Source organism: Staurois parvus, unplaced genomic scaffold (assembly GCF_062004578.1).
Source record: "Staurois parvus isolate SC_StPar_1 unplaced genomic scaffold, SC_StPar_1.0 ptg000282l, whole genome shotgun sequence".
In the NCBI taxonomy this organism is placed as follows: domain Eukaryota; kingdom Metazoa; phylum Chordata; class Amphibia; order Anura; family Ranidae; genus Staurois; species Staurois parvus.
In genome coordinates, this window is record NW_028318078.1 from 3,311,543 (window position 1) to 3,326,815 (window position 15,273).

The 15,273-nt window shown below is 41.4% G+C and overlaps 1 protein-coding gene across 1 annotated transcript in view; it reads left to right on the plus strand.

Moving 5' to 3' along the window:
* Positions 1–2,733: 2,733 nt before the first annotated feature.
* The window catches only part of CACNA2D3 (calcium voltage-gated channel auxiliary subunit alpha2delta 3), a 1,248,789-nt gene continuing 1,236,249 nt past the window's right edge, over positions 2,734–15,273 (plus strand). Inside the window, exons 1-2 of the mRNA XM_089681870.1 lie at positions 2,734–3,900; positions 4,518–4,599. Of these exons, the coding sequence (XP_089537996.1) occupies positions 3,668–3,900; positions 4,518–4,599 (315 nt within the window). The 5' untranslated portion in view covers positions 2,734–3,667. The remainder of the gene's footprint in view (positions 3,901–4,517; positions 4,600–15,273) is intronic.

Genomic DNA, 15,273 nt, shown 5'->3' on the forward strand with positions numbered 1-15,273 from the left:
TGCCCCTGTCTATACCTTCACCACCTTCACAGCAAGGAACACATGGAAGGGCAATGCATGTAGCTCCTTAATTTCAATGGGATACCCAATGCATGAGAAATGTGCAAAAAAAGGTGCCTGCACCATTTAAAAAAAAACACATTTGCACCAAAATGCATGGTACTGCAGTACCATGATTTTGGCACGTGTGAACACATTTGCAAAATGTACAACCATACGTCTGCAAAGGGGCAGCAATTTTTTGCACTCCGCAGTAAAGCATGTAATTTTGTATGCTTTTCCACAACACACTGAACCGAAGACTAAATGAGCTTAAAATCAGCCCTTGCTGACCTTAATAGCTGCAGGCATTGTGTTGCAATTCATCCTCCAAATTTACATCTGAAGCACTGAAGTCCCCAAGACCTCAACTCACTTTGGTGCTCCCTCCCAGACCACCTGCTCTGTGTTTCTATTAAAGATGAAAAGGTTGGAAGGCCACACAATCATTGCTGGTGAGTGGTATTGGGGGAACTAAGCTGCTGAAAGAAGTAATTGGACAACTTTAATACTTTTGGGTACATTTGAGAATACATTGCTCCACAGTGTCTGCAGATACAGAGGTCAGTGAGGGCATATTTTAAAGCTCATTTCATTGCAACACAATGTATATACTTTACTGTGCATAGCCTAGTCACAGATTTACTTTAAAGCCCATCTCCAGCCTAAATTGTTTTTGTTACTTTTGGTTCAAGCAGGGAAGGGTTAGCGCATTTCTCAGGTTTTTATTGCTGTCTGTATCTCTATTTGGAAGCCATGGGGGTCATGAGCACAGGACCATACATGTTGCAATAGAAACCTGACAGAGGATTTAGCTCTTTCCCACTTTACCAAAATGAATGTGTTTTTGTAAATGTCAATTCCAGTTAAATAGGTTTATTATCATTTCTTGGTCCCCTGTCATATGGATGGGGAGTAAAGAGAAATCTCCCTAGCATTGACCCAGAAAGAACTAAAAACCTGGCTCTTAGCTTACACACTTTACCCAAAACAAAAATAAGTTTGGGCTAAAACTAGCCTTTTAAAATTATATATACCCAGATGTTACTTTCTTCCTTTTTCTTGCATTAGGAGCCCACACACTTAAAACACAAATATTGGAAATTTTATTGCATTATAGAGATGATTTTTTAAAAAAATAAATGGGATTATGATATGTTAAAGACTGCACCATTAATAATATTATAATATTTCTTAGGGTTAATAAGGCATAGTTGGCCCTAGTTATAATTTTTGTATATTTTTCAAGTATCAATATACTCTTTTCTACAGTATATGTAAAAATGAGTATAAAAGAGCACGTACCTTAATTTGTGGTACTAGAGCCTGTAGCTAAAACTGACAATGGAGAACAATCTAGGAGTTACTAAAATGTTCCAATCTGATGGGACCTTGTTATCACCCAAAAGCAGAAGGGCAAAGACTCAATGATTGCAAGTGATGCTCAGGATCAGGAAATTTATAGACCCATCTATGGCCAGCGTTACTGTAAAATTCACAAGACTGACAGTCAATTTACACACTATCTTCCTTTTTTAAGTTGAAAGATTATATCTGCTTGGTAGCAAGGGAAATTATTTTAAAAAGCGAGACACCTTTGTCAATTTTTAGGTGGATAGGCCGCCAGACTCCAATTGTAAGCTCCAAGGAGCAGGGCCCTCCTAACCCTCTTGTATTGAACTGCATTGTTGCTGTATTGTCTCCCATTATATTGTAAAGCGCTGAGCAAACTGTTGGCGCAATATAAAGCCTGTATAATAATAATAATTGTACAACCTTAGAGCATCTCTCAGATACAATACATTTGGATAATGTTAGCATTGATGTGCTTCTTTCCTATATACACTCCAATATGCCTTATGTGATTTAGGATAAAGTTTACATTGCTCATCTAAACTTTTCTACGTCTTACTTTTGGTATGTTGAAAGGAAGGCAGGGGTTGATGCTTTTAAAAAAAAAAGTGTAAATCTGTAATTTTATAATTTTATGTCTTGATTAGCATTCATGGTTCTAAGCTATAACCATTCTGCCCCAGTCTTGACCTTTGACCCTGACACTGTTGACCTCCCAAGCAAATGAACCTGAAAATGTCAGTCTGACTGCACCAAAAGGCATCATCCAGACCTGCAGAACCATGTTGTGGATAGCTAATAATGTGTTATAATGAGGACTCCTATTTGCATACAATCTCTGTAAACCAGGGCTGTGTATGTATACAGCCATCCCTATTGCTGAAAGGTCTCCCAAACTTTGCCGCAGGGACTAATATGCTCTTCAGCAGCATTGGGGTTAAATAATATGCATTATCTTTTACACTAATGTGAACAGATCTCGCCGTAGTAATATGCTAATTGGAAATAATCGTGGCATTTTGTGAGCTGTTAGATTAATGGAGGCTCAGCATGCACGCCTTGAAAGGAATGCACAATAATAAAAGAAGAGTAGTGAGTCAGACAAGCAAAAAAAGGAATAAGTGTTTGGATTAATAACGGGGAAAAAAAAATTCTCTAGAGCCGTTGAGCATTTTTTTTTTTTTTTTTTTTTATGGGAGAGATCTGATGCTTAGTCTACCAAAGGGATTCCTCCTCAAACCAAAATTAATAATTTATTCATAGGCTCAAGTCACTTAGCCTGCATTGATCTAGCAAAGGCTGTCTTTCTTTCCCTTTCATTCATAAGCGTTTAAGTTCCAGATTTCTCCAAGCAGCAGCTGCTGCTGCAGCTGTGATAGGATGCAAACGCGCCTCTATGCACAGGGACAGGCTACATACGACTTAATTGAGGCGAGCCGGGTGATTGTCCTTGTCACTGGAAAACTGCCTGCGATCCCAACATGACATGTCAGCGAGGTTTCGCTTCTCATCCACGGCTTCCTCTCCACTTTGTCAGCAAGCTGCTTCTCGGCTGGATGTAGCCTGCCTGTTCACACAACAAAAGCTTCTATGCAGTACGGCACTGAATGAATTGGGGGAACTCTCTGTCTCCGGTGGGTGTTCATTGTCCCTCGTGTCAGCCCCCCACCACCATCCTCAATCGCTGTCAACACAACCCCCCCCCCCCCAAGCAACTACTGAGCAAGACCGTCCCTCCGAGAAGATCCACTTGCCTTATAACTGCTCTCCTTGTCAACTCTTCCTTTAATTCCTGTCCTCCTAGTCTTGTTTTATTGTATATTATACGCTTGGTCCATCTCGCACAAGTTCCCTTCCTTCTTTCATTTTTTTTTTTTTTTTCCTATTTGTCAGCACTTTTCCATTAATGCCTGTTCTTGCTCCAGTGAAGCAGCACTAGACTTGATATGGGATGAAGGCTCGAGGTTACCGGCAACATAAAGGAGACCTGGAGGCAGCTTCCCATTTGTAAAGTGAGCAGTAATTGTGAGAGGACAGACTGCACAGTTGGAATCAATAGTCTGCTTTTCTTGCAGCTAAGAGCACTCCAGTCTCGCAGTAGGTCAGGGAAGTAACTCCAGTGCACTGCTTACTGCAGAGTTGTACAGGAGTAGAACGCACGAGGCTGCAGTGCTGGTACATCACGCTTCCTGTTACCAAGGACACAACTTTTCAAGTCATCGCAGGCTTCTCCTCATACTCTTACACCACAATCCCAGGGACCGTTCTAGGATGGATGATCAATGATCAGCACAGATCCCTTCCAAACTGCTCTTCAAGGGGGAAACCGAATATCAGCCCGTGTTTTCAGTTTACCGTACCAACCTCTACAGACATGAGACAAGGAACCATGCAAGGCATTTTCACTTTTCCTCTAGCTTTTGGAATTTTTTTCTTTTTCTTCTGGATAGCTTTGCATACCACGCTAAAGCCAGCGATTGGATCGGAACAGCAGATCCCCTTATCTATGTAAGTGACAAGTCTCCTTTTGTTCGCAGTCCTGCGTATTTTTTATTTTTTTTATTTTTATGGTTGAGGATGTGGCGTAAACTTATCTGTTGTGAAGCAAGTTTGCGAGACTGCAGCTAATTTTTTTTTTTCCCGAGAGCCGTTTTAATGTCCCCCCATTAAATGCAGTCAGGCGGGGAGCCGAATATGGCTTTTTTGTTCCCCCTTGCCACCTCCGGATCATTTACCTGCTGTAGAATTTTTGACCTTGCTTTCCGATTTTGCAGGCGTCCTTCTGATACTGTCATTTTTATCCGCATCCGTTGTGGCATTAAATTGGTGGTGAATGAAGCGAATCTTAGCACAGCTAACAATGTAATTTCTAAGGGAGTTAAAGCTAAATCTTCATTGTTACAGTTTAAAAAAAATAAAAAATCTCACAACTGCAGCATAGGCAAAAGACAGACAAGAAAGGCCTTACCTTTTTCATGGGAGCTAGATGTATTAATGCTTTGGTTTTGCAAGTAGCTTAACTGTCTTGATATTTGTGATGCGTGTAACTAAGCTTTTTCGTGGTTTACGTTACTATCCACATGATGCCGGTATACTACATCTCTTTCTATATCTTGTCTTGCTAGGGTGAAGCTTTGGGCCTCGGCGTTCGGTGGGGAGATCAAATCCATAGCTGCTAAGTACTCAGGTTCCCAGCTTCTGCAGAAGGTAAGCGCTGTGTGTTTGTGATGCTCACTACTGATTGCAGCAGTTTTGCGCGTTGGGAGAGCTATACCGATAGCACAGTCGGGTAGAGGTTCTCCCTCCATGCAATCAGCCTTTATTATATCGTTGAATCTAAAAATAACTGGTTAATTAAGTCATTATACGTAATTGCAAAATCCAACAAAATGAACAGACTGTCTAGCAGTGGCATCCAGGAATTTTTTTTTTCCACGGGACTTGATGGGTTTGTCTATTTGGGTTCCCATTCCTAGCTACTAACAGCTGGTAGAGTGGAAATGACTAACTTAATTCCAAGACCATATTAGTGTTTATTTTCGTATTCCCCTGGCTTGTATGTGTCAGAGGATTGCACAGTACAGGCGTCAGAAGGCACAGCCGTATTGTCATCTCCGCAGTTCTTCCAATCCCATTATTCCCCAATCATCTCGACCCAGAGCTCGGATGTATTACATCATTACAGATAAGAGGCTGGGGCTGTGGTTATCTCCCCGCTCAGCCGCACAGCTGGGTAATAACCCAAAGAAGTCGTGTACAAACTTGAGGAATCTGTCTAAGTTGAAATTATTGCAGGCTGTAATGAGCAAGGTGAAACAGAGATTATCAGCGCGGCGGCAAAAGCTGCACCTTCTCCCAGATTAAAGGCGTACGTCAAAGACCCACAAACCATTTTGATGCACTGCTTGTGCCAATAAGTCTCTGACATGCAGCTCTAACCTCGTTTATTTTGGACTTATGACAATAGTAGTTCATTGGTGCATTAAGAGTTAATTAACATGGCGCCTTGCCTATAGAAATTCTTCCAACTCATTACAATAATAGAGTGTAGAGTTCTGTATAAGGATTAATGGCCATGGCCAATTTTTTGGAAGAATCACTAGCAATAAATGGCAGTTTAGGAATGAAAAGATTGTTAATATTGTGTGGTTTCAAGAAACACCGTATTGTCGGTCAAAGAGATCTTGATTGATTCTTAAAAATCACTACGTCCGATTAAGCAACTCCTTGATTTGCCATGTGCAACAGATCTTTTGTGCACAAATAATCACCTGAGCTAGGGTAAAAGACCACAGCAGGTTTGTGGCGATAGTTCCGGTGATAGGCCGATCTTTTATCAAAATAGATGAGCGGTCTGTTACTTTAGGTCTAGCTATGGGATTGGCCATGCAATGCTGCTTTCTCAGTTCTTTTTAAACTGAAAGACTCAATATCTTCATAGTAGTTAAATGATTGTAAGCAAATGATCAGTAATGAGTTACAGGCCAGGAATACACATAAGCGACTCATCAAAATATTTGACTGATCATTTTCTAGCAGATTTGCTGTTTCCCCTGCTGCAGTTGCTAAATGATAACTTACATCAGTAAAAATGACTGAAAAATTATTGAAGGCAAACAAACTTTTTAAACATATTACTCATCCCATGATATATTTTGTAAAGTATTCATTAATTTGTCAGTATGAAAATAAAAAAATTGGCTTGTATCTAACCATTATTAGGTTGGTCGTAAACAGAAGTGGTCAGGGTCTAGTCCTCCTAATACAAACACTGAGCCCCAAAGCATGCTGTGAAAGTTGCTTCTTGCTTGTGGCGTAGTCGTATTCAGCACCTTATGTGCAACTTATATTACCTAAGGTAGTCCGCACATGATCCCAAGTACAGAGAAACTTGTACAAAAGAATACTTAGTTTTGAAGAACACTGTTAGTAATATTGGATTGCTTTCTTTGGTTAAAAAATACAGCTTTCCCCTTACTTTGTCCATTTTTTAATTTCCTGCACTGTGCACATGCTGTAGAGTCTGTGTAGGGACTTCCTATGGATTTGTGAAAGCTCTAATTGCAGTTAAAAATTACAGTTTTACTAAGTGACTACAGCAGAATGTACCAGCACACGGCTGTTTGTACACTAAAGAGTGTGCAGGAAAGGGTACCATTGATGCATTTGAACTAAGTAAGTGCCATGTCACATTAGCGATCCTTTAATTTGCCATTGCTGAAAAACCCAGGAAGGCTCCATGCACACTGGCTTAAAAATCACTGTTTCTACAAGAGTTTTGTGTTTTTCCCAAAGAAGAAGCTCAGTGTTATCCTATTTGTCCATGCACATTAGGATGATTAGAGTCATATTTTAAATTCAATGTTTAGAAGCAGGAAAAAAAACCTTCTGGTTTGCGTTTTTGATTGGAGTTTTCTGGCAGAAAAAAATGCTAAACTCATCTAAACTCGCCTGAACTCGCCTAAACGGATATATATGTGTTGCCTCCTAGCCTGCTTCAGCAGCGAGGGCTCATTCCCTCTCTGCAGAGATGCTACAAAATTAAGTTGTAGGCAAAAAGTGTGCCGCCTCACTAATCCAACCAACAAGGGAGCAACACATGCAAGCAGGTAGGTGTTACATTGCCTGCATGTGTGCTCTAAAGAGATGCCGAAGCTGGTGAGCTCTCAGAGTGACGTTCCCATACAAGTTGTCACCCTAGAAAAGGAAGTGTCTCTGGATACACCTTGATGGTATATGTTAGCTGAAACAGAAATATAGAACAAAAGGATTAAGCTTTTTGATTTTATAGTAACATGTGCAGCAACATACTTTGTTTAAATGTTTGGGTTTTGATTCTCTTTCATTTAGTGGGAATGTCTGGTGGTGGGAGCTGAGTCATTCAGCAGCTTTGTTTAGCTCTCAGAAGTCCCAGTTGTAACATATTCCTACTATCATTCTATACTCTGTCCACACTCCACTTCGAGATTCCAATTTCCCCATTTTTATGTATTTTCTGTGTTTTTATAGCATTGGCCGATTATAAGGTGTTTCACAAAGTAGACAGTACCATTTATATCAATTCTTGCCCCATGCTGGGGCTCACAGTCTAAGGCAAGTTTCACACATGAGCTTGAGCTTCTTCAAGTGGAGTGCTTTTTTAGCCAGTGGGATGCTGTCGACTGTCGAGAAATCATGCAAAAATTTGCATTTTTCAGGCGCTCACATTGAGGTCTATAGGAACCAACATACATCCATCCTTCCCGTTTTGACCATCAATTTTTAATCCTTTGATACTTCTAGATACATTGCTCCCCAAGACCACTCTTTCTTTCTTCTTTTCTACTTTATCCTGATTTACTTCCTTCTTTTTTCATTCTTGGTTTTACTTACTTCTCCCTGGACTAACTAAGTACTACTCTAGTTGTCAGGCCTACCTTTGGCTCTGAAAGTTACTGGACATTTGAAGCTTAGCACTAAATGTCATTGCCTTTTGACTTGTTCCTTACAATGATTTTCCTGATTGCTCCATCTCTGTTCTTTACAGAACTTTCAGGTTATTATTGGTACTATATTGGCACATTTTTGATTACATACAAGTTCAGTCATCGCTCTTTATGTGTGTAATTTTTTTACTCTGGCAAGGTAACTCTGTTTTCCCGATGCAATTAAGATTGTTACTTTACAGTAGGCTCTGTTTAAATATCCTGTCAATAAAAACCTTTGTAAAAGAAGTCTATAGGAACCAAAAATTGAGATTCTGCCCCAAAGAAGCTCACTGTGCTTTTTTAAGCTTGAGCAATAAATTGTAAGTAACATGAGGCTCAGATTTTGATTTGGCTCCATAGAATATAATGCAATTCCTCATGGTGGGTGTTGAAATGCTTTTAGAAAAGCACTTTGAATCACTCAGGGATGAACAAGGGCTTAATCCCCACAAACTAGGGTCAATATACCTTTCAGTAGCTTTTTTTTTTTTGGAGGTACCTGGGCCACACCTATACAAGGACAGTGTGTGAACCCCATACAGATTGTGTCACAGATGGGATCTGAACCCAAAGCTGGGCAGCAGGACCCTAGCCACTATGCTACCTTGTTTTTCTCCTATTACATTCTTCATCCTATATAATAAACGTAAAATTTGTCCCCAGCAGGTGTGTTGAGCTGGAAATTCAAGTGCCAAAGTTGCCATGGGACACAAAGAAGACACGAGACCAAAAGATATGAAAGTATATATTTATAGAAATAGAAATTTCAGCTGATGACCAGATTATTAAAGGTGCAGGATCAGGAGTGTCATCTGATCATATCTTCACTTTCTGATAATTTATTAAACTGGAACAAGCATATTGGAAAAAATTTTCAGACTATAGTAGCTGTCTGCTCCTTTCATATCAGTGACTCTCTAGGTAGTGAAGCCAAAATAAGTATGAGACCTCTGGACACCTTTAACAAAGGAGTCAGCAGACCAAACTCCTATATTGTATACAAGTTTCTTTTTATTCCCCACCATCTACCAAAAATAAACATAATACATTTTGGGTTTAAATTAGACTAGAAAAAGTGTGCCAAATCCACAACTAGCAAGGTTGGGGACAATAAAAAATAATTTAATTATTATTGTTACAGGTACTTATATAGCGCCATCAATTTACACATACACTCACTAGCCACTTTAACAGGTACACCTTGATAATGCCAAGCAAATATCCCCTATATCATTACACCACCACCATCAGCCTGGACTGTTGATACAAGGCAGGATGGATCCATGCTTTCATGTTGTTTTTATGCCAAATTCTGACTTTACCATCTGAATGTCACAGCAATCAGTCTGCCAATTCTCCTGTGATCTCTGACATCAACAAGGCACTTTCGTCCACACAACTTCCACTCAGGAAATTTTCCTTTTCTGCAACATTCTCTTTAAACCCTAGAGATGATTGTGTGTGAAAATCCAAGTAGATCAGCAGTTTTTGAAATACTCAGAGCAGCCCGTCTTGCACCAACAACCATGCAACGTTCAAAGTCACTTAAATTCCCTTTCTTCCCCATTCTGATGTTAGGTTTGAACTTCAGCAAGTCGTCTTCACCACGCCTAGTTGCCTAAATGCACTGAGTTGCTGCCATGTGATTGACTGATTAGCAATTTGTGTTACCAAGCAATTGAACAGGTGTACCTAATAAAGTGGCCGATGAGTGTATATTGTACATTCACATCAGTCCCTAACCCACAAGGAGATTACAATCTAAGGTCCCTCACTCACATTCATACACAAACATACCTGGGACAATTTAAACAGGAGTCAACTAACCTACCAACATGTCTATGGAGTAAACCGGAGTACCAGGAGGAAAGCCACATAGGCACAAGGAGAACATGCAAATTCCAGGCCGGTAGTGCCATGGTTGGGACGCGAACCGAAAACCCTAGGTCTGCTAGGCAGAAGTGTTAATCACTATGGTTAGAACTAGTTCATTTTGGAACAACATGCAATATTTGTTGTTTTTTAAATATCTTCATATTTTAGAAAAATGTTTGCATGTAAAATATTTGTTTCCCTTTTTTATATCTTTTATTGCATCAGTTGCATTATCTTGCAGCCACATCCTGTCTGACATTTCTCATGGTGAATTTCCTGATGTTGAGAATTGTAGACCATGCTTGCTGAATGTGTGTTAACAGCAGGGGCAGACTGACAACTCATGGGGCCCCTAGGCAATAGGTGATCATGGGACCCCTGTGTCCTTGCCCAAACTCAAAAAAGCCTATGAAAAAGGTACCAGGGGCCCCCTACTGACCCCAGCCCTCGGGCAGTGCCCGAGTTTCCAAATGGTCAGTAAGCCCCTGGTTAACAGTCACTTAGGTCTCCAATGGAAGCCAGTGTGACAGGTTGACAACTCAGGAGCGCAATTGGTAAACAGGGTGTTGTCATCCTATAACAGGAAGTGTATTAACAAGAGCTTTTATAAAAAGGTCATGAGGCATTATTTTAATGAAAAGTTCAGATTTCAAAATAGTAAAAATTATTTTTGAAATTACATTAACATGTTAAAGGTTGTATTCTGTTTTAGTGCTTGGGAGTACATATATTTTAACCACCTCCCGCCCGCCATATAGTCCAATGACGGGTGCAAGGTGGTTCTCTCGTTCATATGACGTTCTCCAATTCTCACCGCGCATGCGCGGCTCAGGGAGCGCACAGCACGGCGATCGGCAGTGCGCTGTGTCCCTCGGACACAGCAGATCACCGATCACAGAAAGAGCTGAAGATGTTGGCTCGGTCATGTGATCAGCTGTGTCCAATCACAGCTGATCACATGTAAACACGGAAATGCCGGTTATCGACATTTCTCTCCTCTGACGCTGACAGCTCAAGAGGAGAGCCGGTAATCGGCTTTCCGCGGAGGGGACATGTACACAGATCATCAGGGCACTGATGATCAGTGTGCCCTGATGATCAGTGTAGCCCCAGCAGTGCCACCTGTCAAAGTCCATCAGTGCCAGCTGTCAGTGCTGATCAGTGCCACGTGCCAGTGCCTATCAGTGCCACATCAATGCCACATATCAGTGCATACCAGTGCACATCAATGTCATATATCAGTGTCCATCTGAGCTGCCTTTCAGTGTCATCCATCAGTGCCAGTCAGTGCCACCTATCAATGCCAATCAGTGCCACCTATCAGTGCTGCCAATCAGTGCCACCTATCAGTGCCAGTCAGTGCCGCCTATCAGTGCCAGTCAGTGCCGCCTATCAGTGTGCATCAGTGCCACCTACCAGTGCCAGTCAGTGCCGCCTAACAGTGCCAGTCAGTGCCGCCTAACAGTGCCATATGTCAGTGCCATGTATCAGTGCTGCCTTTCAGTGCCCATCAGTGATGCCTGTCAATGCCCATCAGTGCCACCTACCCGTGCCTCCCCTTCAGTGCCCATCAGTGCCACCTATCAATGCCAATCAGTGCCACCTATCAGTGCTGCCAATCAGTGCCACCTATCAGTGCCAGTCAGTGCCGCCTGTCAGTGCCAGTCAGTGCTGCCTATCAGTGTGCATCAGTGCAACCTACCAGTGCCAGTCAGTGCCGCCTATCAGTGCCAGTCAGTGCTGCCTAACAGTGCCATATATCAGTGCCATGTATCAGTGCTGCCTTTCAGTGCCCATCAGTGATGCCTGTCAATGCCCATCAGTGCCACCTACCCGTGCCTCCTCATCAGTGCCACCTATCAGTGTCCATCAGTGCAGCCTATCAGTTCCCATCACTTCAGCCTCATTAGCGCACATCAGTGAAGGAGAAATCGCTTATTTACAAAATTTTATAACAAAAACAAAAAAAAACCTTTTTTTTTTCAAAATTTTCTGTGCTTTTTGGTTTGTTTAAGAAAAAATAAAAAAACCTGAGGTGATTAAATACCACCAAAAGAAAGCTCTATCGGTCACAAAAAAATTATAAAAATTTCATATGGGTACAGTGTTGCATGACCACACAATTGTCATTCAAAGTGCGACAGTGCTGAAAGCTGGAAATTGGCCTGGGCAGGAAGGGGGTATAAGTGCCCAGTAGGCAAATAGGTAAAGAGGAAAGTTACCCACCCCCCAGCGTAATTAAAAAAAAAACCCTTACCTTTTTCACTGTGGTTTTTACAATAAACATATATACACACCCAGTGAATCCAGTGACATCCTGTAGTGATCTGTAGTTCTCTGCACACTAAGTCCCAAGTTGCCTACGTCATTAGGAACCAGCTGCAACTGACTCCCTGATGGCATGCTACTGCGTCCATCCTCCTCCAGCCACTGTGTGGAAGTCAATGCTTCTTGGGATAAGTGACATGGATATCTCAGGGGGCATCAGAAGCAGGGTTCACATCATACCGTCTTACGCAGTGTGACTGTGATAGAAGAAAAAAGTATATAAACATGCAAAAAAGTGTCAGCTTATTTAGAACACAGAAGAGAGAGGCTTAAAACTATGCCAAGGGATATTTTTGTCTGAAGGTTCACTTTAATTATCAATGACACCAGATATTCTTGGATCCTGTAACAGAAGCATGCTTGGAGTTGGTTGTTTCCCATCCTCTAGATCAGGTTCACTATGCTTCAGCCCTTAGAGGGGCCGGGCTGTAGCCAGTGTGGGAAAAAATGCCCCAGGTTTGGTGGTCAGTGAAACTAAAAAATACCCCAGGGTTGGTGAGCAATAGGAGCATAAAATGACCTGTGGTTAATGGGAAGATAAATAATGCCCCGTTGCTTGTGTCAGTGGGAGGACACAATTTGTTGGTGCAAATGAGAGGAAAAGTGCCCCATTGTTGGATTTACTGGGAGGAACAGTGCCCCAAGACCATTTAAAGTCAAGAAAATGGCCATATCCAGCCCATGGTTTGGCGACCACTGCTCTAGATTTTGATTTTGCTTTAATCAGCCATAGGTGGGATTATCCAGTAGCAGTGCAACATGCAATATTCAGTAATCACAGCTAACAATCAGAATTCATAATTTAATTATTTGACTGTAGTTCTGATTGATTGCCATTGATTATCACAGCTTGTATACACTTATGAAATAAGTTCATTTTTAGCCACAAACAAAGCCTGTGTATAATATGCCTGACAACACCTTGACATGTCTCACTGGGCTTTTTTTGTGGCATTGGCACAGTAAAGGCGTCTTTCTGGTAACTCAACCATGCAGCTCATATTGTCTTCTTCCAGAGCAACCTGTATTTCTCCTGAGGTTACCTATGGGTTTTTTCTTTGTTTCCTGAATAATTCTGGCAATCTTTCTTGGTCTGCCTGACCTTTGGCTTGGTATCAAAAAAATGTCCACATCTTAAAAAGTGATTGAACAGTACTTACTGGCATATTCAAGGCATTGGATATCTTTTTATATCCTTTTCCATCTTTATAAAGTTCCATTACCTTGTTACCCAAGTTTTTTGACAGTTCTTTTCTGCTCTCCATGGCTCAGTAACTAGTCTGCTCAGTGCATCCATGTGAGCACTAAAAATTCACTGACTATCTATACACAGGCACTAATTGCAGTTTAAAAAAACCAAAGATGTGGGAAATGAACCTTTAATTGCCATTTTAACCTGTGTGTTTCACCTTGTGTGTCTGTACAAAGGCCAAACATTCCAGGGTATGTAAACCTTTGATCAGGGACATTTGGGTGATTTCTGTTATCATTATGATTCAAAAAGGAGCCAAACAACTATGTGATAATAAATGGCTTTATATAATTACTATCCTTAAAGCTGTTCTCCAGTGTCCTGTGAAAAAAATAAAAGACAGCAGTTACAAGAACTTCCGTTTCTGATCTCCTAGGCGGTCAGAGTGGGAGTGCGAGTGGGTACCTGTCAAAATCGGGTTACCTATTGCCCAAAGGTGCCAATTCTTCACAGAAAGCGGGGGGACAAGTCCTTAAAGCGGAACGTCCATTTTTGGGTGGAGGTCTGCTTCCAATACAACAAAAATAAAGAACGCTTCTTATTAAAATAAGTGCCCAGTAGGCAAATAGGTAAAGAGGAAAGTGTATGTAGGGACCTTAGGGACTGATGTGAAAATGCTATATATATATATATATATATATATATATATATATATATGTAAAAGCACTGCATAAATTGATGGAGCTATATATAGAGGACAAAAAAGGAGATTAATTGCTGTTCGATTATTTGAACAGTTTTCTGCTATGCCACTGAATTGAAACATTGTGTGATCATAGGAGATCAATCATACGCTTGTCTGACTGTAGATTGCTAGTGTAACACCTCTTATAACATTGAATGCTCCAAAAAAAAAAACGACATTCAGCTGATATGTTTGCACGACTGAAAAAACACTTGTTTAGCCTTATCCTAAAGCCATGACTAATGCACCATAGATAGGCTTGTCCACTCCTACTTCCACCATTACCGATCCATACCACTCCCCACCCCTTAACCAATTAAACTTTACAAAAAACATGACACCATTTGGAGTAAAATGGCCAACATGGCCTTTTATTAACAACTTCACATTTTTAAATACATCAACCGTTCCTTATAACGGAAACCAAAGAATTGTTGTTGGTCTTCGAAGGCACCCCCAAACGATCCAAAATGCACCTGTGGACAACCCTATACACTAGGCCTCCAACCGCAACCAACCAGCTCAGAGACAACCATACCGTCCGCAGTGCAGCACCACCACCTTCCAGTTAAACCTTGGTTAACTGGGAATGTCCACCGGGCCCCCATACCACCGATGGGTCCCACACTATTGTTTTACCTTCCAAGATGAGAACCGCCTCCAAAGACCAACAACCGCCCGCGAACCAACATTTTTTCTTTTCTTTCCTTCCCCCGGGAGGGACCCGATACCCAACAAAACAGGGAGGGCGGGAGGGAAGCTCTGGTCCTTCCTCACATCCAGCTCCACTGACGCCCCCTCCACAGAACCCCGCACCCTAAGGTGCCACAGACCCCTCCTACACTCCACCTCTGCCAACCAGATAATCCCACAATCAACTCCCAACCCCCTGGAGCTAACTTTAACTCTTTCCGTTCCCCTTCACCACTCTGGGCCTAGTCATGCATGCCCTGCGCTATTTTCATTCTTCCTTATCTGCTACGGGCATTTCTTTCTAAGCCAGCTCCATCATACAGCTGTGATCTAACTGACCTGCAAAGAATTTTGCTAGGTACTATTTTCTTCTCAAAGTTATTATTGTTGATTATACAGAATTTGATATCCTGAAGTCATGCATACATTATAAATGCTCTTCTGCAGTTTCAAAAAAATGAGAGAAAAGCACAAAGAAAAGACTGAATTTGAACAGCAGAAAAACAATCATTAATTGCCGAAGGTAGCACACTTCTGATGCCCGAGACTTCATTAAGCCAGCCAGCTCTCTTGCAATGAAC